Source organism: Hyperoodon ampullatus, assembly GCF_949752795.1.
Source record: "Hyperoodon ampullatus genome assembly, chromosome: 4".
In the NCBI taxonomy this organism is placed as follows: domain Eukaryota; kingdom Metazoa; phylum Chordata; class Mammalia; order Artiodactyla; family Ziphiidae; genus Hyperoodon; species Hyperoodon ampullatus.
In genome coordinates this window covers 25,096,657-25,118,987 of record NC_136917.1, presented here as the reverse complement: position 1 = coordinate 25,118,987, position 22,331 = coordinate 25,096,657, and the positions used below count along the sequence as shown (strand labels likewise).

The 22,331-nt window shown below is 61.4% G+C and overlaps 2 protein-coding genes across 2 annotated transcripts; one reads left to right on the top strand and one right to left on the bottom strand.

The window, feature by feature from the left end:
- The first annotated feature begins 274 nt into the window (after window positions 1–274).
- On the top strand, window positions 275–14,382 carry MED16 (mediator complex subunit 16). Its single transcript, XM_079703469.1, has 14 exons — window positions 275–410; window positions 989–1,096; window positions 1,365–1,534; window positions 4,233–4,664; window positions 5,338–5,443; window positions 7,629–7,784; window positions 8,568–8,779; window positions 9,548–9,754; window positions 10,705–10,915; window positions 11,333–11,466; window positions 11,647–11,839; window positions 12,340–12,556; window positions 13,615–13,698; window positions 14,207–14,382. Exons 1-14 carry the CDS (start codon window positions 278–280, stop codon window positions 14,331–14,333), a joined length of 2,490 nt encoding a protein of 829 aa, XP_079559595.1. The 5' UTR covers window positions 275–277; the 3' UTR covers window positions 14,334–14,382.
- A 4,784-nt stretch (window positions 14,383–19,166) lies between these two features.
- Window positions 19,167–21,411, bottom strand: CFD (complement factor D; the record flags this gene model as incomplete). Its single annotated transcript, XM_079702592.1, has 5 exons — window positions 19,167–19,380; window positions 19,950–20,207; window positions 20,304–20,448; window positions 20,538–20,694; window positions 21,354–21,411. The coding sequence occupies 5 exons, from the start codon at window positions 21,409–21,411 to the stop codon at window positions 19,219–19,221; spliced, it is 780 nt and encodes a 259-aa protein (XP_079558718.1). The 3' UTR covers window positions 19,167–19,218.
- Window positions 21,412–22,331: the final 920 nt, after the last annotated feature.

The following is a 22,331-nucleotide window of genomic DNA, read 5'->3' as shown; positions in this document are numbered from 1 at the left end:
CTGTTTCCTCCACCTGGAATGCTCTTCCTTCAGGCTGTGTGCCTCGATCCCTCACACCTCCACCGGGGAGACCTCCCTGGCCATGTATGAGTAAAATGCAGCTCCCCCGCCACATGCGGGGCAGGGGTTGAGTCCACTTTGTCCGCCGCGGTAACCCAGTGTCCAGCACTGCCCTTGGGGTCCTGCAGGTGCTGCGTGAACATCGATGACAAACCAGTCCTCCCTGCTGCAGGAGCTGGTGACTGTCCTCCGTGTGTGACCTTGGCAGGTGGGCACAATGGACCTGGCTTACATCTGCGAGTGGGAGAAATGGCCCAAGAGCACCCACTGCCCGTCGGTGCCCCTGGCCTGCACCTGGTCCTGCCGTAACCTCATCGCCTTCACCACGGACCTGCGGAGTGACGACCAGGGTGCGCCAGCCGCCCCCTTGCCCCCCACCCCCCCCGGCTCCCACAGGGTCTCCTCCTCCAAGATGAGGGGTGATGAGGGGTGGTGAGGGGCGCAGAGGGCCTGGAGCTGGGGGCACTGGGATCACCGGTGGGATGGCAGGGGCCAGGGGTGGGTGGCCCCGTGCAGCTTGCTGAGGATCCTGCCTGAGTTTTCCAGACCAAACATGTCACCACCTGACTTTGAGGTGCACTGTGCTAGCCGGGCCTGTGTTGTCTCTGCCACTGAGTGACGTGCACTCGGGAGAGGGAATTAGAAAAACAGAAACTTAGGGTGAGGGAAAGAACCAGCTGTTAGTTTCCACGGAGAGACGCCCACCGTTAGCATTTGGGGTTCGTTTTTTTCCGGTGCCGTTTTCTACGTCTCCTTTGCCCCACTGGAGGCAGGGTCACGGGCTGCTCCATCTCTACTCGGGCCGCCGGCTTGTCAGCAGCGGCTCCTGAGTCCCCATGGCCGGGGCTTTGCTTCTTCCTCCCCGATGCCCCCGGGGTCGTCGGGCACCTGGCTGTTGTTGCCGTGTTGACCACACCGTCCTTCATAGACCTGACCCGCATGATCCACATCTTGGACACCGAGCACCCCTGGGACGTGCACTCCATCTGCTCGGAGCACAGCGAAGCCATCACCTGCCTTGAGTGGGACCAGTCAGGTGAGGGCAGCTCCCCTTGACCCTGAATCCCAGGGCCACCTGCTCTTTCTTTTCCTGGTCCTGGCCCAGGTGTCCAGAGCTGGGACTCTAACCCTTGACCTGTGTGTTGGCGGGCCCTGTTCTGCCCACTGCTGCTGTCCAGAGTCCTTTCCGGACTCGCCTGTGCCCCTCCCTGCTCTACTGCCCCCAGGCCGGCCTCTCCCACCCCGGCCCCTGATGGACAGTGGGGGGGCGCTTGTGACGCGGGTTTGTGCCCCGCCCCACACAGGCTCGAGGCTGCTGTCAGCTGATGCCGATGGGCAAATCAAGTGCTGGAGCATGGCCGACCACCTGGCCAACAGCTGGGAGAGCCCCGTGGGCAGGCTGGTGGAGGGGGACCCCATCGTGGCCTTGTCGTGGCTGCACAATGGTGTGAAGCTGGCCCTGCACGTGGAAAAGGTGGGTGTCCCGCCTGGGTGTGCAGCTCCTCTTGTGTCACCAGCACCCTTTTGGTCCTCCTCACCTGAGCCCGGCTCACACCTGCCATGCAGGGTCAGCACCCATGTGGCCAGCAGCCCCCGTGTGACTGACATGGTGAGATCCCAGAATTCCTGCCTGTACCCCACAGTTCAGCCCAGCGTCCCCTCGAGAGAGCCGCCTGGGTCCAGGGTGCTGAACTCAGATCGTGATGCCACGCCTCACCCGTCGCTCTCCTCACCATCAAGTGGGGCTGCCGCTGGCCGTGGTGAGGGTTTAGCGCGAGAAGGCTTGAGAGGGCTCGGTGGGGCCGCCGGGGCGCACGTGGCTTGCTCTGCCGGCTGCTCCCCAGAGCCAGGAGCCCCTCCTGGGTTGGTGCTGTGGGAAGTGACTTTTCTCCCATCCCTTCCCCATGTCTGCTCCCTGTGCCCGGTGCAGGGCCTGGGGACAGTTACTGTCAGCATCTGGCAGCAGCGCACGCAGCGCTGGCTCCAGGCCGCGGGGAGCTGGGGCAGGGGGTGTGTGCTGCCTTCCCTTTGTCTGTTCTCTTTTTTTATGTAATAGCTCTACTGAGATACAAGTTGCTGAGTATGGTTCACTCACCTGAAGTATACAGATTGGAGGTTTATTTGGTATCTTCACAGACTAGTACAACCATCACCACAGTCGATTTCAGACCATCCTTTTTTTTTTTTTTTTTAATATCTTCTTTCTTTATTTCCTTTATTTATTTATTTATGGCTGTGTTGGGTCTTCATTGCTGTGCGTGGGCTTTTCTCTAGTTGTGGCGAGCGGGGGCTACTCTTCGTTGCGGTGCGCGGGCTTCTCATTGCGGCGGCTTCTCTTGTTGCAGAGCGCGGGCTCTAGGCGCGCAGGTTTCAGTAGTTGTGGCACACGGGCTCAGTAGTTGTGGTGGCACATGGGCTTAGTTGCTCCGCGGCATGTGGGATCTTCCCAGACCAGGGCTCAAACCCGTGTCCCCTGCATTGGCAGGCGGATTCTTAACCACTGCGCCACCAGGGAAGCCGCAGACCATTCTTTTCAACTCAAAGGAAGTCTGTCCCCATTAGCCTCCCTCCCCTTCCCCACCCCAGCCCCTGGCAACCATGAACCCACTGTCTGTCCCTGTGGACTTGCCTGTTTTGGATGTTTCCCATCAATGGAATCACACACTGTGTGTCCTTCTGTGTCTGGCTTCTCTCATTAGCGTCGTGTTCTCAAGGTCCGTCCACACTGTTGCGAGCGTCAGGGCTACTGTTCTTCTTACCACCAGATCCCTTTGTCTCTAAATTATAAAAGACATATGTGCTCGTTTAAAACGCTTGGACATGCACACGGCTCTTGCCCATGATGCTGAGGTCAGGCGTCTATCCCTTCTCCCCTTGGTAGGAATTCTAACTGCAGGGCTTGCTGCCTAATCTTCTGGACCTTTTTCTCTGTGGGACGTTTCTTTTTTTTTTTTTTTTTTGTGGTACGCGGGCCTCTCACTGTTGTGGCCTCTCCCGTTGCCGAGCACAGGCTCCGGACACGCAGGCTCAGCGGCCATGGCTCACGGGCCCAGCCGCTCCACAGCATGTGGGATCCTCCCGGGCTGGGGCACAAACCCGCATCCCCTGCATCGGCAGGCGGACTCTCAACCACTGCGCCACCAGGGAAGCCCGGGACGTTCCTTTTTCAAACTGCCAGCGTCTCTCCTTGGGGGTCATCTGGGGGCTTTTGCTTCTTTCTTTACAACACTGCCGGCACCTCCACGTCTGGAAAACTCTGTTGGGGCCGTGGTCAGCCCTGCCTTCCCTGGACGCTTGGCCCTGTGGGTCTGCTCCCCAGACAGAGAGGGCACATGCTCTCCCACTGCCCAGAGAGCCCTGCTTAGTCTCCAGCTCGTGCTGTTTCAGTGACAGACGTGTTGCACGGATTGAAAGGAACCCGGTGCGCAGGCTGCTCCTGGGTCCACCTGAGGTGGAACGCTGGGAGAGGCACAGCCGGGGACAGAAACCAGGGCCGGGGCAGGGGTTGGCTGGGGGCCCGAGGGCCCTTCCGAGGGGAGTGGAAACGTTCCTGCCCAGGATCGGAGCGGTTCCCACAATGGGGTGGTTGTCAACTTGAACCGAAAGCCGAGAGGAGGTGAATTTTGCTGTACGTTAATTGTAACTTAAACCTGGTTTGGAAAGGTAAAATAGCAGTGGCAGCTGTACTTTGCAGCACAGCCGGAATGCCTTACCTCCGGGGTCTGTAAACGGCAGCCTGCTCGCTCGCCCACTTTGTAAGCAGTCTCACTGGCAGCTGCTTCTCTTTGCTGCAGACGCAGGGAAAGAGCTGAGTGGTTACAGCAGACCACTTGGCTCACAAAGCTGAAAGTACTGAGTGTCTGACCCTGTGAGGAAAGCATGGTGGGTCCTGTCCCATGTGTGTCTAGCGTGTCAGCCTCACCACAGCCCTCGGACGTACAGATGGGGATACTGAGGGTCAGAGAGGCCCACATCACACAGTGCTTGAGTGGCTGAGGCAGGACCTGAACTCAAGTTCATGCTCTTGTGCCTTCTGCCACGTGATTCCTCCATGTTCCCAAGCGTGCGACTCCCAGAAGGGCGTCCTGGGGTCACAGAGGCAGACCCCTGAAGGCCAAGCGCGTGGCCGGGGCCGGGGATGCCCCGAGCTGACCCCTCCCCCTCCCCCACAGTCAGGCGCCTCCAGCTTCGGCGAGAAGTTCTCCCGAGTCAAGTTCTCGCCGTCGCTCACGCTGTTTGGGGGCAAGCCCATGGAGGGCTGGATTGCGGTGACGGTCAGCGGCCTGGTCACCGTGTCCCTGCTCAAGCCCAGTGGGCAAGTGCTGACCTCGACGGAGAGCCTGTGCCGGCTGCGTGGCCGCGTGGCCCTGGCCGACATCGCCTTCACGGGTGGCGGCAACATCGTGGTGGCCACGGCAGATGGCAGCAGCGCATCCCCAGTGCAGTTCTACAAGGTGTGCGTGAGCGTCGTCAACGAGAAGTGCCGCATCGACACCGAGATCCTGCCCTCGCTCTTCATGCGCTGCACCACCGACCTCAACCGCCGGGACCGGCTCCCCGCCATCACCCACCTCAAGTTCCTGGCCCGAGACATGTCAGAGCAGGTGTGCCCACCCGGCCACCCCGTGGTAGGACCGCTCGGGGCTAAACCCAGGCGTGGGCAGGGCCGGTCCTTCCGGAGGCTCCAGGGCAGCATCGGTTCCCGCCTTTCCCAGCTTCTAGAGGCGCCGCATCCCTGGCTCGCGGCCCCTCCTGCATCCTCACAGCCAGCAGCGCAGCCTCTCCCGTCTCTCTCTGCCTCTGACCCTCCCGCCTCCCTCTTATAAGGACCTTGTGATGACACTGGACCCCCCAGGGAATCCAGGGTTATCCCCGTCTCAGGGGCCTTAACTTAATCTCACCTGCGAAGTCCCCTCTGCCCCATGAGGTGACACATCCACAGGTCCTGGGACCAGGACAGGGACATTTCTGGGGGCGAGGTTCAGCCAGCTGCACCGGGGTCCCCTCATAACCTTGCACTGATCAGCCTCCAGCTTCATGAAGTCCCAGTACGTTTCCACGGCCCCCTCGCTTCCTGCTCTGGGTGCCTTGAGTGACTGCCTTCCCCAGGGGAGGCGGGGTCATGGGGGGCAGGTGCGGTGCTGGCTGGGTGTACCTGGGTCGGAATCCGCAGCGGCTGTGAGGCGGGTGCCGATGTGAGCCCCGTGGAGCAGCCGGAAGCCCGGAGAGGCCGAGGGGCTGGTCCAGGCCCCTCACCGAGCCGCCCACCCCCACCAGGTGCTGCTGTGCGCGTCCAGCCAGACCAGCAGCGTGGTGGAGTGCTGGTCCCTGCGCAAGGAGGGGCTCCCTGTGAACAACATCTTCCAGCAGCTCTCGCCCGCCGGTGAGTCCCGCTCCAGTCGGCCAGGGACACGCAGCCTCCCGGGAACCTGGGGTCCTCTGGGAGCCCTTGGGTAGAGCGAGGCACGGGGGTGACCTGAGTTTGCCAAGAACGTGCCCGCCGCTCCCTTCCCTCCCTCTCTGTCCCCACACCCAAGCGGAGCCCCGAGTTCCCCGCCGGGACTGGCCCCCCTCCTGACACCTGTGTGGCTGGGAAGCCGGAAAAGCTACTTCCCTGGAAGCTGGGGGTGAACCTGCGGCCACACGGGGCATGTTCCCGCTGATGGCAGCGCTATTGGCCCTTGAGTGGCCGAGGGGCCAAGTCAAGAGGCCCCTTGAGGCTCCGTCTGCCCGCAAGGTGGTTGCCTAAGCTGCTCGATGTGGCCTCGGAGGAACTAAATGTGAAGAAGGTTATGCTGCCTTTCCTGAGTGACCCCACGAGGCGGCATAGCCACAAGGGGTCCCAGCCCTTCCCTCGTCCCTCCTCTGTCCTAGTAGCTGTGGGCGCGGCCGTCAGGCAGGTCATGGCCCCCACGCACACCCTGGGACCTTGTCACAAGCGGGACCACATCTCACGTGAAAGGGTTGTCACCCCCGTCAGCGGGTAGAGCCTTGTCCTGATGCAGGTGTCCGAGTGCCGGCAGGCTCTGTGCTGAGCTCACCCGCACCTCCTCCCCCGACCCTGCCCCTCGCACGAGCTTCGAACGGCCTGCGGGCTCCTGGATCTGCCTCCTCTTCTGCTACCTCCCTGCCTTTACCCGAAGCGCCCCCCGCCAGCCCATCCTCCCCTTCAGGCCCCCGCTCTGCCAGCCACCGTCCAGCCCGTGCTCCAGGGGTTGGCCTAACTTGGGTGGACACGTGGGTCCAGGTGGACTCGGGCAAGCAGCTCAGCCTCTGACAGCGGCCGCTCCCCTCTGTAAGCTAGGAATGGCCGGGGGCCGCCAGGCTGGGTGTGGGTGCCTGGCCTGCTCGCCCTCCCTCCCTGGGCATCGCCGTAGCTGTCACCGTTACAGCTGTGCTCAGCATCGTCCCTCTCTGGGCCTTGGTCTCCCTGTGGGATGACGTTTGCCAAGAGCCCCTTTGTGCTGGGCCGTCCAGGGAAGAGCTCTCAGGGCAGATGGGTAGAGGCGTGCTGTCACAGCCAGCTTTGCCGTGTCACACACCAGCCCCAAACTCTGGCTTAGAACCACAGCCCGGAGGGTGCTGGGCCAGGCCGCCTCCGCTGCTCCGTCCTGGTTCCCTGTGTCTGCCATCACCCCAGGGCAGCTGGGGTGCTGGCTGCTGCCTGGGCGCCCGGGCTCACCTCAGTGTCACCTTGGAGTCCAGGTGCATGGGCGCCACTGAGCCTCTGCTTACATCATGCCCGCAGCGCCGGGGGCCAAGCCCAGATTGACGGGAACTACCCCACCCCTTGCTGGGGGGACTTCATCATCACACCAAGGGTGTGGGCGCAGAGGGGAGCCCGTCTTGGCCACCTGTCGGTCCAGCTCATGGGAAGAGCTGGGGTCCCACCCAGGACCTCTCAGAACACAGGGACAGAACCCCACGCAAGCCGGCCAAGTCACTGGGGAATTTTGGGGTTTGTGTGGTGGCAGGGTCGGGGGTGGGTTCCCCTTCTCAGCACGTTGGCTCCTTTGAGGGGACAAGGTGGAGCCGCCCCCGCCAGCTGACAGCCTTGCGGCCCAGGCGGGTGCCTCCTCCTGTTCCTGTGAAGGCCCAGGACCGGATCCTTTGGGGTCCTCCGCCTCTCCCCACCACCCCCAGTCATGTGAACTCGCTGGGTCTCCAGGAGGGGCAGGGTGCTGGGTCAGGTCCACCCTTGTCGTGTCTTCATTTTTTTTTTTTTTTTGCGGTACGCGGGCCTCTCACTGTTGTGGCCTCTCCCGTTGCGGAGCACAGGCTCCGGACGCGCAGGCCCAGCAGCCATGGCTCACGGGCCCAGCCGCTCCGCGGCATGTGGGATCTTCCCGGACCAGGGCACGAACCCGCGTCTCCTCCATCGGCAGGCGGACTCTCAACCACTGCGCCACTAGGGAAGCCCTTGTATTTATTTTTTTATACAGCAGGTTCTCATTATCTATTTAATACATATTAGTGTATATATGTCAATCTCAATCTCTCAGTTCACCCTACCACCCCCCCGTCTTGTCTTCATTTTGTTGCTCTCTGTCCCCCCCACCCCCTTTTAGTTGGTGACAAACAGCCCACGATTCTCAAATGGCGGATCCTGTCAGCCACCAACGACCTGGACCGCGTGTCCGCCGTGGCGCTGCCCAAGCTCCCCATCTCACTCACCAACACTGACCTGAAGGTGGCCAGCGACACCCAGTTCTACCCCGGCCTCGGTATGGTGTCTCAGAGCCCCCGGGGGAAGGGGGTGGGCCCTGAGCTTGGGCTTCCATCACAGGGTCCTGGGAGCCTGGCCCCCGGCCTCACGTCAGTCCCATTGGGGACGAGGGTGCTGCTTTCAGGATCTGATGGGCTCACAGGGCTGTGAGGCCACCGTCCAGCTGTGCTCTTTACTATGTAGAGGGCTGTTAGCAGTCCACAAGGGAGAGGCTGGGAACTTGGGGAAAACTTTCCAGATAAGCTTCCCTCCCATGCCCACCCCCACCCCCACCCCCGTTGTAGTAGCTCACGTGGCGATTCTGGGTTTGGGCCCTGGCGTCTGTGACCCTGGGTGAGTCAGGCTGGCCGTGTTGGTGCCGGTCCAGGGCAGCCCCCAGCCCCCTGCTGTGGATTACGGGCTTTGGGTTCTACGAGCCCTTGAGCTCAGTGGCCTCCGTTCCGCCCCGAGGACCTTGGTGTACATGAGGCCCAGGCCCTTCCCATCCACTGTCCTCTCCGCCTGCCCCTCCCACTTGTCCCCCTGGAAGTCACCTGTTGCCTCACGTTGGCCAAACTTAGTGCTGGCCGCAGGGGAGCGGGGCAGAGGTGCCCAGACAGGGTGCAGTCTGCTCCACCGATTCGGGGGCCGGTTAGCCAGGACTGGACCCCACTGTGGGGGGTGCACCCCGGTGGCTCGGGGCTCACGCCGCTCCTTAGCACAGCCTCTGCTGGGTGTGGTGGCGGCCCCTTCCCGTTGTCCAGAGCTGGGTTCGGCCGCCTGACCCTACACATGCCCCCAGGGCTGGCCCTGGCCTTCCATGACGGCAGCGTCCACATCGTGCACCGGCTCTCGCTGCAGACGATGGCCATCTTCTATAGCTCCGCAGCCCCCCGCTCCGTGGATGAGCCGGCTCTCAAGCGCCCTCGGACCACGGGCCCCGCTGTCCACTTCAAGGCCATGCAGCTCTCCTGGACTTCCCTGGCCCTCGTGGGCATCGACAACCACGGCAGGGTCAGTGCTGTCCCGGGGGGACCGAGGGTGAGGCGGGGTGCCCGTGCTGCTGTCTGTGGCGGGGGGCCGCACTCAGGAAGTGGGGGCCCCTAGGGTGCTGCTCCTGACGTCAAGGAGTCCTAGGTCCCCAGTGTGCAGCAGGTGCTCTGCGAGTTGGCCTCCTGGTTCCCAGGGGAACCTGTCTGTGGCCTGGCAGGAGGGCGGGCAGCCTCACAGCCACTCGCACACTCACGCTTTCGCTCACACCCGCTCGTGTTTGCACGCTCATTCACACCCGTGTATGCTCACACCTCACATTTGTCCTACTGGCACGTTTGCACACGTGCACACATTTACACGCTCAAACCCACGTGCGCGTGCCCCCCGCCCCCCGCCCCACGCAGTGGGCTCCTGCGAGTTGCTGTCGGGCACCCTGTGACTTCTGCTCCGGCCCCATCCTCGGTGTCTCCGGGTGGTGGGTTGGGCTTCTCGGGAGCACGAGGTCTGTGTTCCCAGGGACTCCACGGCCCCCAAGTGGACCTGCAGGCCCCGTCACCCGACAGGCGCCCTGCCGGCTAGGAGGCCCTTCAGGCCCTATGTGGGAATCGCCACGGCTATGGAAACTTGGGGCTTGTGGCCCCCATTCACGCCACGTGGCTGGGCTGTGGCTCTGCAGCCCTCCCATGTGACAGGACAGCGGGCAGGCCTGGGCCCCACGCCAGCCGTGCGCTCCCTGCCCCCCAGCTGCCCCTCGGGCCCAGCCCCCTCACATCCCGCCCTCCTCCACAGCTGAGCATGTTGCGCATCTCGCCCTCCATGGGCCACTCGCTGGACGCGGGGCTGGCCCTGCGGCACCTGCTCTTCCTGCTGGAGTACTGCATGGTGACCGGCTACGACTGGTGGGACATCCTGCTGCACGTGCAGCCCAGCATGGTGCAGAGCCTGGTGGAGAAGCTGCATGAGGAGTACACGCGCCAGAAGGCCGAGCTGCAGCAGGTGCCCGCCCCCCTTGGCTGGTGCCCAGTCCCTCCGTCAGGGTGACCCGCGGGCCAGACGGCCCACCTCTCGCTGCCGCCTCAACCCAGGAGTGCGTGGCTGTGGGCCTGACGCCACCTGCCTCTGGGTGGCTTTGGAGGCCTTTTCTTTTGCGATCAGAGCACTAAACGGGAGTTTTACAGACGGGCGAGCCAGAGAGAAGGGATCATTTGGACGCCATGGTGGCGCGCCTGTAAAACCCAGAGCCCCCCGAGTTCAGTGGGGCAGCTGTAGAGGTCAGCGCTGCTAAGAATCTGAAGTTGTCCTCTGTGCCAGCCGTCAAGGAGAAAACAGGAAGTAGAGATCCCATTCCCATTAGCAGCCTGCTGAGATGTGCGAGTGCTGGGCCCGACCCAGGGAACAGTGCAGGACGGAGCTGGGTTCAGAGCCAGGGACGCCAGGAGTGATCAGATCTCTTGTTATGGGGCAGAGCTGTGTGCAAGCTTTTTTTTTTTTTTTTTGGCCGCACCCCTCATGCCTTGGGGGATCTTAGTTCCCCCGCCAGGGATGGAACCTGGGCCCTCCACAGGGAGAGTGCAGAGTCCTAACCACCGGACCACCAGGGGATTCCCTGTATGCAAGCATCTTTACGCTTTAAGTCCTCCAGTCATCCTGGGAGACGACAGGTTTCAGGAACTGGGTGGGGTAGAGCTGCATCTGTGGCCCCACCCACTTCATGCCAGGAGCGCCCCCAGTCGTGAGGTGTCCCAGGTGTGTCCCTCCGGCCCCTGGGGTACACACGCCCGCAGGTTGAGACCCTGCCGTCCTGTGAGGAAGGTTCTCTTACCTGGTTCCGGCATGAGGAGGGCAAGGCCCAGAGAGGGTTAGCGGCTTGCCCAGCTGGCCCAGCGCCTCGCTCTCCCCGGCCCCTCAGGCGCATGCCCCGCCCACTCACATCCTCCACCCCCCAGGTCCTCTCTACCCGGATCCTGGCCATGAAGGCCTCGCTCTGCAAGCTGTCTCCCTGCGCAGTGACCCGCGTGTGCGAGTACCACGCCAAGCTCTTCCTCATCGCCGCCAGCTCCACGCTCAAGTCGCTGCTGCGCCCGCACGTGCTCAACACGCCCGACAAGAGTCCCGGTGACCGGCTGACGGAGGTCTGCGCCAAGATCACGGACGTCGGTGGGTCCTGCCCTGTCCTGCGGGCTGCCCTGGCTGCTAAGGACCCCTCAGCCATCGCGCACGTATGGGGTGTTGGGGACACGCAGTGGGCGTTAACGGGAACGAAGATGACCCAGCCTGGGGATGGCGTCCCCAGGGGCACTGCCTGTGTGGAGGCCTGGAGGCTGGCGGGAGCTGCAGGGTGCCTGGCACAGGGGGTCCGAGGGGCGGGCAGAGCGATCTGAAGGCCAGCGGTGGACACCCAGAGCCCCTCCCTCCAACCCCGCCCTTCAGGGTCCCAGGCTCAGCCAGGCCCATCCCTCATTTGCTTGTTCACGACGTAGGTGTCGGCCTATGGGGGCGGGTCCAGCTCACCATGCGTGCTGATGGGCACACATGTGAGGTTCTGGCCGCCCCTGACTGCCTGTCCCCTCCCAGACATTGACAAGGTCATGATCAACCTCAAGACGGAGGAGTTCGTCCTGGACATGAACACGCTTCAGGCGCTACAGCAGCTCCTGCAGTGGGTGGGCGACTTCGTGCTCTACCTGCTGGCTAGTCTGCCCAACCAGGTGCGCCTGCACTCCTGCTTGGAAGCCCCACCCCCCCAGGAGCCCCAGCCCTGGCCTTGTCCCCTGAAGCCCCACCTCCCTGACCCTGCCCCTCCCGGAAGACCCCTCCCCCCAGGACCTGCTGAGGTCCTAGGATGCTGCACACGCTGAAGTAAGCAACCTGAACCCTTCTCCCCATAGGGCTCCCCGCTGCGGCCCGGCCACAGCTTCCTGCGGGATGGCACGTCACTGGGCATGCTGCGGGAGCTGATGGTCGTCATCCGCATCTGGGGCCTGCTGAAACCCAGCTGCCTGCCTGTGTACACGGCCACCTCCGACACCCAGGACAGCATGTCCCTGCTCTTCCGCCTGCTTACCAAGCTCTGGATCTGCTGTAAGACGCCCAGCTCTCTACTGTCATTCCGCCACCAAAATACAAGCCCTTGCTGAGTCCCTCCACCAGAATATAAGCTCCCACAGGTCAAACTGGCTCTGTCGTGGCCCCCACTGTTCCCCCAGCACCCAACACAGGTCCAGGCACGGTGTGTGTGCTCGTTAAACATCAGCCGCTCTTAGGCACCTGTTTGTCTTGTGTCACCAGGTCATGTGTTTCTGTGGCCAGGCTCTATCGTTGTCACATCCGTGATGCCAGGAAGGGCACCCAGTGTTCGCTGCATATTTTTTAAATGAATAAGTGGGTCCCCATTTTACAGAGGAGAGGACTGAGGCCCGAGAAGAGGAAGGAGCTTCCCAGGGCCACTCAGGAAGTGGGGGCAGGGCTGGGGCCTGTGCCTGGTGCTCTGTGAGCTCTGAGGAGGCCATGATGCCTCCTGGGTGGGCAGCGCTCTGGGCAAGGCTGCTGAGCAAGATATCCCCGTGGTCCCGTCCCCGCAGGCCGCGATGAGGGCCCCACGAGCGAGCCGGATGAGGCGCTCGTTGACGAGTGCTGCCTGCTGCCCAGCCAGCTGCTCATCCCCAGCCTGGACTGGCTGCCCGTCAGCGATGGCCTCGTCAGCCGCCTGCAGCCCAAGCAGCCCCTGCGTCTGCACTTCGGCAAGCCTCCCGCTCTGCCCGGCAGTGCCACCAGCTTGCAGCTGGACGGCCTCATCAGGTGTGTGCCCATCTCTGCCTCGGGGCCGTTGCACATGCTGTGCCCGCTGCTTCCCTCCAGCCTGACCTCAGTGCTGCTCCCCAGACTCCCCCACCTCCACCCTCTCTCCCCTCCTGGTCACTTGCCTCCATCCAGTCGCCTCGGCCTGTGCTGATCTGTGCCCTCGTTTGTCTGGGTGACATCATCCTCCCTCTGGTCTGTCACCGCCTGCCTGGAGGGCCCCACGTGGCTGACCTTGGTTACTTGGGCTCCAGCCCTTTCAGAGCTCAAGCTGACGCCCCAGTCCCCCACCGTAAATCGCACTGCATCCTGGACTGCCTGGTGGGGCCCAAGGCCCCAGGGAATCAGAACCCTCTCAGGCAGACCTCCCAGGGCTTAGAGGTGACTTCAGGAGCCATTCTTTGGAATGTGTGGGGTCTGGACAGCCCAACCCTGCTGAGTGAGTTCATGACTGCCCAGCAGTGCCCTGGGGTGGGGGTTTGTCCCTATTTAACAGACGAGGAAACAACCTCAGAGATGCAGTCCGGAGGCAGCTGGCCAGGCCGCCTGCCTGAAATGGTGCTCGAGCGATGAATCCCCAAGTGGAGGTTCGCGTCCCCGCCTCCCCGGGAAGCGCTCTGGGCCTTGCTTCTCCACCTTCCACATTTTCTTGCATGTCTCGCCGTGGGAGGAATAGCCTGATGAATCACACGCTGTGGTTTGTGCTTGGGTTTCAGAAAAAACTTTACAAGGAGAGGTGGCTGGTCGTACAAGGGGTTTCACACTCTCAGAAGTTTTCAAATGTGATACGAGCATAACAGGCCGACCCGCCCCAGCCCCAGGTCCTCTCTGAGGGGCTCTGGGCGCCAGCGGCGGTTCTGGGCCGCCACCCCGACCCCGGGCCGGGGGTCTGTGGGCAGAGGGTGTATAGAAGCCCCTCTTGTGGACTCTCCCGGTTCCCCAGCGAGTGTGTGTCACGCACGCTTTGCCTTTAGGAGATGGACCTGTGCGTGCACGCGCGCGCTGCATGCGTGCGCGCGCACACACCCCCGAGCCCTTCCCATGCCCCTCTCCGTCAGGGCGCCGGGCCAGCCCAAGATGGACCACCTGCGGAGGCTGCACCTGGGCGCCTACCCCACGGAGGCCTGCAAGGCCTGCACCAGGTGAGCGCTGCAGCAGACACCGGGCCCTCTCTGCCACAGGTGGTTTCCCGCCTGGGAACGGGGGTCCCAGAGTGCCTCCCTTGTGGGGCTGCTGAGCGGGTGCCCCAGGTGGTCTTCATAAAGGGCTGGGGTGGCCCAGCGGTGAGCGGCTGACCCGAGCCTGCCCTTGAGGGGCTCCCAGTGACCTGACAAGTGCAGACATGAAGGAGTGACTGCAGCAGTGCTGCGCTTTGCAAACGTGGCCCCGAGTGCTGCCAGACGACCCCAGGGTCACACCACTAGGGACGGGCTGAGCCAGGACTTGGACCCACAACCCTTCCTCTGTCCACTGAGGGAGGTGAGGGGGTGGTATCTGAACTGGGACGGAAGGATGTGAAGGAATTAGATCAGTGTGGGGGGAGTGGGGGCTGCAGGGAACAGCATTCCTGGGGTGGAACAGCATGTGCAAAGGCCCTGTGGCCACCACCCGACCTTGCCTAGTGCCCCACCCTCCTGACCCCACCCGCAGGTGTGGCTGTGTCACCATGCTCAAGTCACCCAACAAGACCACGGCCGTCAAACAGTGGGAGCAGCGCTGGATCAAGAACTGCCTGTGTGGGGGGCTCTGGTGGCGGATGCCCCTCAGCTACCCCTGACTGCGCCCAGGCCCCTGTAAGTGGATTCTTTTTCTTTTTTTTTTTTCTTGTCTGGTGAATATGGTCTTTAATTATTAGTTGGATAATTTTTCTAAAAATTTCATTGTAGTTGATTTACAAGTTTGTTAGTTTCTGGTATATAACACAGTATATAAATTTATATATATACATATATGTACACACACACGTTCTTTTTCCTACTCTTTTCCATTATGGTTTATGACAGGATATTGAATATAGTTCTCTGTGCTATACCATAGGACCTTGTCATTTATCTGTTTTATATGTAGCAGTGTGTATCTTCTAATCCCACACTCCTAATTTATCCCTCTCTCCTTTGGTACCCATGAGTTTGTGTTCTATGTCTGAGTCTGTTTCTGTTTCGTAAATAAGTTCATTTGTGTCATATTTTAGATTTCACATGTAAATGATATTGTATGATATTTGTTTTTGTCTGCCTTCACTTAGTATGATAATCTCTGGATCTATCCATGTTGCTGCAAATGTCATTATTTCATTCTTTTTGTGGTTGAGTAATATTCTGTTGTGTGTGTGTGTGTGTGTGTATATACATATATATATATACCACATCTTCTTTATCCATTCATCTGTCGATGGACATTTAGATTGTTTCCATGTCTTGGTTATTGTGAATAGTGCTGCTGTGAACATTGGGGTGCATGTGTCTTTTTGAATTATAGTTTTGTCTGGACATTTGCCCAGGAATGGATCATATGGCAGTTCTATTTTTAGTTTTTTGAGGAACCTCCATACTGTTTTCCACAGTGGCTGCACCAATTTACATTCCCACCAACAGTGTAGAAGGGTTCCGTTTTCTCCACACCTTCTCCAGCACTTGTCATTTGTAGACTTTTTCATGATGGCCATTCTGACTGGTGTGAGGTGATACCTTGTTGTAGTTTTAATTTGCAGCTCTCTAATAATTAGCGATGTTGTGCATCTTTTCATGTGCCTGTTGGTCATCTGTATGTCTGTTCTGGAAAAATGTCTATTTAGATCTTCTGCCCATTTTTTTGATTGGGTTGTTTGGTTTTTTAATATTGAGTTGTATGAGCTGTGTATTTTGGCAATTAAGCCCTTGTTGGTCGCATCGTTTGCAAATATTTTCTCCTATTCCGTAGGTTGTTTTCGTTTTGTTTATGGTTTCCTTTGCTGTGCAAAATGTCAGTGGATTCCTGATGGGTTTAAAGGAAAGGCACGCTGTCCCCTTGCTGGTCACAGAGCAGCCACGCACTCCAGACCTTCACTGGGTGCGTGAGACAATGCCACCCTTGAACTATGCTTTTGGGCCCTTATCAGCTGCACCAGCACCTCTGTAACCGGCAGGGCAAGTGAGGACATGGCCTGAAGCCTCAAGCTGGCACCCTCGGCCCAGCGGGCCCTGCTTTTTCTTCCTTGGAGCCTACTGGCGGATCCGGGTGGAGGGCCTGGCCGCATGGCCACCATAACAGGTGGTGACTGAGACAGGCCTGGGCCTGCCCTGAGGATCTCACTGCCCTGGGTAGAGCCACGGCTGTGTTCCCGACCCCTGGGACCCCAGAGCGCAGCGACCGCCCTGGACTTCCCAGGTCCCAGCTCAGAGGGTCCAGGACAGCTCAGGCGTCTGTCCTTCAGAACATCCCACATGAACCTGCTGGGTGTCCAGTGGCCACTGTCAGTGACACCAGCCCGGGCGTCTGCTTCGGGTTCCTCACCTGTACCTGTCACTGCTGAGCCCTCGCGACCGCCGTCTCTGACCTGGGACGGCCCAGTAAACGTCCCCACTGGGTGGCCAGTGTCCTGGGTGCCAGCCGGCAGCCCCGTCGCCCCCGGAGCCTCCCTCCCCCTCCACAGGCATGTGGTTCTGCCCGTGTGTGCTGCTCTCCTGCTCTGTCAGCATTTATTGAGCACCTAGTGTCTGCCAGGCACAGGGGTCTCTGCACGGGGGGAGTGGTGGGCTGGACGTGGGTGGGGGCTGCTCCCCACTGCCGGGTTCCTGTGCACATGAGTGTCTCTGTCTCTGCTTTCCCTCTGCATCCCTCCCCCTCCCCCGGGCTTCCTGAGCTCCGCGGTCCCCAGGGGTCCTGCTTCACCACCAGCTGCTTCCACCCATTATGCCTGGCTCCCTGCAGGCCCCCGCACAGCGCCTGCCTGTTAAGTGATGATTGCTTCTCTTGTTTTCCTTCTGGAGGCGCAAGGGAGGGCAGGCCGGCCGGGCACCCCGCGGAGGTCAACACGTGGCAGCGGTGTCTGTCGGGCTTTCAGGGGCTGGCAGCGCTCCAGGGGCCCCATTACCTGGGCCAGGGGCCGTTTCCCTGCCGACCAGCAGCACTTGGCATCTAGATCCTGCCGTCCGAGAGGTGCTTCTGTGGGGACTTGTGGGGACCTGGAGCTGCTGGCCATGCCAGGAGGGGTGGAGACACCCTGCCTCGGACTCACCTCCCGTGCTGCTGCCACCGCCTTCTGTCCCCTTGGGGAAAGGGGACCCAGGGCGGCCTCCCTGGTCGAGGGGCATGTGGTCCACATTCCTACATATTTTTTCTCAGCCTTTTACCCCATTTGACCATGTTTGGTTTTTTTTTTGTTTTTTTTTTTTTTTGGTGGTATGAGGGCCTCTCACTGTTGTGGCCTCTCCCGTTGTGGAGCACAGGCTCCGGACGCGCAGGCTCAGCGGCCACGGCTCATGGGCCCAGCCGCTCCGTGGCATGTGGGATCTTCCCGGACCGGGGCACGAACCCGAGTCCCCTGCATCGGCAGGTGGACTTTCAAACCACTGCGCCACCAGGGAAGCCCAGACCGTGTTTTTTTAAGCAACTTGTGTTTCTCAAGTCATTTGAAGTCTTTAAACCAGTTATTTGTCTTAGAAAAATGAACCTGTTTCTTGCACTCATGTTTCATTGGTTAAGGTTAAATTGTGGGCATTTACACCCCGGCCACCATTTTCGGATGCTCCCTGGGGGGCAGGTCCGCATCTCCTCCCCTTAGGTCTGGGGCTTGCACCTGTTCCCGCCTGTCCTGTGCAGGGGAAGTGGCCTCGGGTGACCCTGAGGCTGGTGGGAACCCGCCTGGCTCCTGGGCCATCATCCTGGAGCTTCCAGGCCTCTGGTCATCTAGGTGGTGGGACAGGGACACACGCCCCTCCCCCCCACATCCTTGTGACCCCGACCCACACAAGCTGAGCGCGGTGAATGGCGAACGGGGATGGCTCAGCGTCGCCGAGTTTGGGGCAGTTTGTTACACAGCAGCGGATAACCGGAACGCTCCGTGAACTGCTGTGACAAGCCCAGTGGGCATAAGCGGGCCCGGCTGTCCAGAAGCGTCGGGCTCATCTGGGGGCCATGGGGGGGGCCACCTGCTGAGGGCCCTGCTGGAATGTTCCTTCAGGTTGGGAGGGGATTTGTAGGTGGGGATGTTCCCTTGCCCCCTGTCCTGCCCCCACCATGTGTCCACACGGGTCTCCCCCTCTGGAGTCAACAAGGGCAGGTGTTACTGAGACAGGAAGAGGCAGGTCAGTCCGTCGGGCTGCGTGTTCACTGTGCCCTCAGCCTCCTCAGAGCCAGGTCCACGGGTCCCAGCTGCAGGTGAGGAGGCCGAGGCCACCATCCTCCGGAAATAGAAGCGGGAAGCTGCCCTTGACTCCCCATGGCAAGTGGGTTCCCGTCTGCAGTGGGGGGGGGCACGGCCACGTGGCCCACCCTCCCTGCACGCTCCCCCTCCCCTGTTGCTCAGGGTTGTCCCCTCCCCCTCCCACCAGCATCTGTGGGGAAATTGCTAGAAGAGGCCCTGCAGGGTCACAGGGCTCTCAGACGGCTGTGTCACAGGGACTTCTGAGTTTTCATGTGACTGCAGAAACCCCCCATGGGGTAGAAAGCATGGAGCCTGTGTCTCCTGCCTGGAGACCCACAGATCCCTCCCCCTCTGCCTGCCCCACCCACTCCACCTGGTCCTGCTCTGACCTCGGGGCCCCCTGCTCACCAACACGGACAGCCTAGTCTGGTCTGTAGTCCCCACTAGTGGTGCCAGGTAAAATGTGGGACGACAGCTAAGTCTGAATTTCAGATGAACAGCGAGTACGCTGAGAACCCCAGGCCCGTCTTCAGGATGACTTATGAGTTCCATCCTGTGCAATGGAATATTTGAGCCGGTTCCTATGAGCAGGGCTGGGTCTCAGCTGTGGCTACACAGTAGGCACTCAACAAGTGGTTCCATATGAATGAACGCTCCATAGCAGTAAAACAAAAACTGGCCATAGGTTCCAATTCCAGTCCCTGGTGGGGCACACGACCACCTCTCAGACCCTCAGTCTCCTCGACCAAAGAGAGGTCAGAGACCCCCTTTGTGGACCAGGCTTAACACCTGGGGCCTAGTAGGTGCTGGGCTTCAGTGGCCCCTCGTCCAAGTGGGAGAGAGGGCACAGGGCCTCAGGACCTGGGTTCTGCCCTGTCACTTCCCAAAAGGGTAAACAGACCCAGGAGGACAGTGAGTCCCCTGGGCCTCCAATCAGTGGAGCTGCTCTGGGACACCAGTCAGCTTTGCTCAGTGAACCGCGCAGCACCTGGGGATGGCCTATGAACGCAGGCCCTGTGGAGGGTAAGGGCGCCACCACGTGGCCGAGACGTGAAGCGACTCCTGGCAGCTCCAGCCCGGCTTGAAGGGCGTGGGGTCTCCGGACTTTTGTCCCCGAAGATCCCTACGCCAGGCACGCCGTCTCTCAGCCTTTGGGTCACCTCCTGGCACCGGATTACCAGGACGCTGCCGCCCCCCTCAGTTTGGCTCGCCTCCACCCGCTCCCTCACGCAGCGTGCAATCTGTAAAGGCGGACCGGGTGCAGGAGTGGATGACTTTATTGCTCGGGCCCCCGTGACCGCCGCCCCTCAGGTCCTCCTCAGACAGCTGAGTCCTCAGCCATCACTCCGTCGATCCAGGCCACGTAGCTCGCCAAGCGCGTGTAGATGCCGGGCTTCTTGCGGTTGCCGCAAACACGTGAACCCGAGGTGACCACGCCCTCGGCCGCGCCGCCGCACACCAGCGGGCCTCCAGAGTCACCCTGCAGGGAGCGATGTCATGAGGTCTGGTGCAGGGCCGCCGCAGGCGTCCTGTCCGGCTCCACCGGCGCCTGCTGCAATTCCCCTCAGCCCGCCGGTCCCAACAGTTCCCTCGCTCGTCAATCTCAGGCCCCGCCCACCAAGGTCCCACCTCCGCCGGCTTTCGGCTCCACCCCTCTCCAGGCTCCACTCCGCATTCCGTCCCACAAAAGTGGAGCAGCCCACTCCTCCGACCCTGCCCCACTCCTGGCCCTCTCCAAGCTCGGGCCCCAACTCGTCCGCACCCTCTTCCAGATCCCACCTCTCCTCCCAACCCTGCTTAGACCTCAGGCCAGCCACGCCTACCAAGTCTGTGTCATTGACCCATCTCAGCCCCCACACCTGCCTCAGGCCACGCCCACTCTCCTGGGGTGGGCACTCTGCGAGCTCCCCCGCACGGCCCGCCCTTTCCATTAGCCTCGCCTCCTGTATTCCCGCGCGCCCCGCCCCTTCTGTTGGCTCCGCCCCCTCTGCCCCGCCCTCCAGAGGCCGCGGACCCCACCGCTCTACTGGCCCAGCCCCGCCCTTGCACCTTGCAGCTGTCCCGGTGGCTGCTCTCCGCGCACATCATGCTCTTGGTGATGGTGCCGTCATGGTACTTGCGCAGGTTGCAGGTGGCGCGGTCGAGCACCGGCAGGAGTAGGTGCTGCAGGCGGTCGGGCCGCCGGCCAGCGTGAGTGACCACGCCCCAGCCGGCCACGTCGCAGAGCGTGCCGGCCGCCACGTCGCGGTCCTCGCGCTGCCAGGGCAGGGGCTGCACGGCGGGGCCCAGCACGGCCTTCTCAGAGAGCTGGGGGTTGGGGCGGAAGGGGATGTTAGGGTCGGGGCGGGAGCGGGGGCGGGGGCCCCGGGGCAGCAGGGGGGACTGGGGCTAGACTCAGCAGACCTGCAGCAGGAGGAGGTCGTGGTCGATGGTGTCCGTCCGGCTGTCCGGGTGGGGCACTGCGCGTAGTACGTCGTACAGGCGCTTGGAGGGCTCCGGCTGTGACAGGGAGTGCGCGCCCAGGAGCACCTGCACCTTCCCGTCGGCCCTGGTAGGGGGTGGGTGGACCCACATCAGAGCCACGTTCCCGCCGCACCTCACCCCACCCCGTCCCGCTCTTTGCCCCAGGCCACTCACACATCCTCCAGGCAGTGCGCTGCGCTCATCACCCACTGCTCGGCCACCAGGAAGCCTCCGCACACGTGCTTGCCGTTCACCTGCACGGATGCCATGTAAGGCCGCGAGTGGGACATGGCCTCTCGGCCGCCCAGGATCCTGCCGCGGGGCTGAGCCGCTGGAGGTAGGCAGGTCAGCGTGAGGACTTCGGGGTGACTGCAGCCCTCCCCGCTAGGACTCCCTCTCTACCCCGAGGCGGCCCCAGCACCCCTCAGACCAGGAAATCCATCCTTACAATCCTCCCCACAGAGTTGCAAACTCCGGGGGGCCCAGGGAGGAATACCCGAGAAGACAGATGATAGGGAGTGACCGAGTCTGGGGCAAACTCCATACCTACACATTGGGCCTGAGGCTTCAATTTAAAAATAAGGAAAGCCAGACTGTCCAAACCCAACACCCCTGCCAGCCATTTGCCCCTCGAGCTGCCGGTTTTCCAGTGTGTGGAAAGCTAGGTTCAAAGTTTTGAGAATTCCCCCTGGTGGTCCAGTGGTTAGGACTCGTTGCTTTCACTGCCGAGTGCACGGGTTCAATCCCTGGTGGGTGAACTAAGATCCCACAAGCTGCACAGCCTGGCCCCCTCCCTCCCCAAGAAAAATAAACCACCAAAATTTTGAGAATTCCTTGGTTTTCAGAGCCTTCCGTTCACATGAAACCTGCCCCCTCCCTGCCCACTTAGGGGGGCTGGAGGACAGTCCTGTTTGACAGAGCAGGCCCCCTGGCTGACCACCTTGCAGGCTGGTGGCCCCCAGCGGTCACCGCAGGCCCAGGTCCACTCACCACACACGGCCGTCCCGAGGAGGATCAGAGCCGCCAGGTCCAGGGAGCGGTCCGCCATTATGCTGCTGTGGCCTTGACACTGACCCAGGCCAGGCCCTGGGGGTGCTTTTATGAGGGTGGAAGGGGGCGGGCCCTCGCGGGCCCTCCCACAGGCCCTATCAGCCAGGTGGGCAGCAGCCCAGTTAGGCAAGGGGATGCCGCCTGTCCACCCTCCCCAGGGGTGTGGTTGTCTTCCATGGACTTTGTACCAAGAGTACAGACAGGCTGCTGGGCGTGCGTCCCGCCTCTGTGAGCCTGGCCCAGGGCTGGCCCCGGTGTGGGGAGCAACCCCTCAGCAGGCAGAGCAGAGGGATGGACCTACACCCAGCCCCACGGCCCCGTCTCCCCAGGGTGCCTTTGCAGCCCCAAAGTTTCACAACAGCAGCTGGAAACCACAGTTTGTAAACAACCCACTTCCTCATTTTCGGCTTCTCTCTTCTTTCTCTTCCTCCTGCAACTTGGAGAGGAGGTCGCGTGGGGGTGGGGGAGAGGTCATCCAACACCCTTGTCCCTGTTGCTGTGGCTCTGGAGCTTGATACCCCCAACAAGTAGAATATTGGAAAGGTGGTGTGTATGGGGCAGCTGGAAAGACCGTTGGATACAAGTGACAGAAAAACCGAGGCAAACTGGGTGGAGCCTTCTACAAGGAAATTATGTGGAAAGTTCATGGATCTACCTTCAGGTGTAGCTTGATCCAGTTACCTGAACAAGGTCAGGTTTCTGCCTTTGGTTCCTCCTTTCCTCCTTGGTGGCTTTTCTCCTCACCAGGCTCCCCTGTTGTGACCCCAGGGGCCCCAGACTCAGCGCAGGAGCTCTGTCAGCCCTCCACAAATTCCCCATCACTCTAGCCAGAATCTCAAGCCTGCCTCTGACTGGCCGAGCTTGGATCTCATGCCCCTACACTGTCACTGTGGGCAGGGGTTGGCAGGTTCTGAGGAG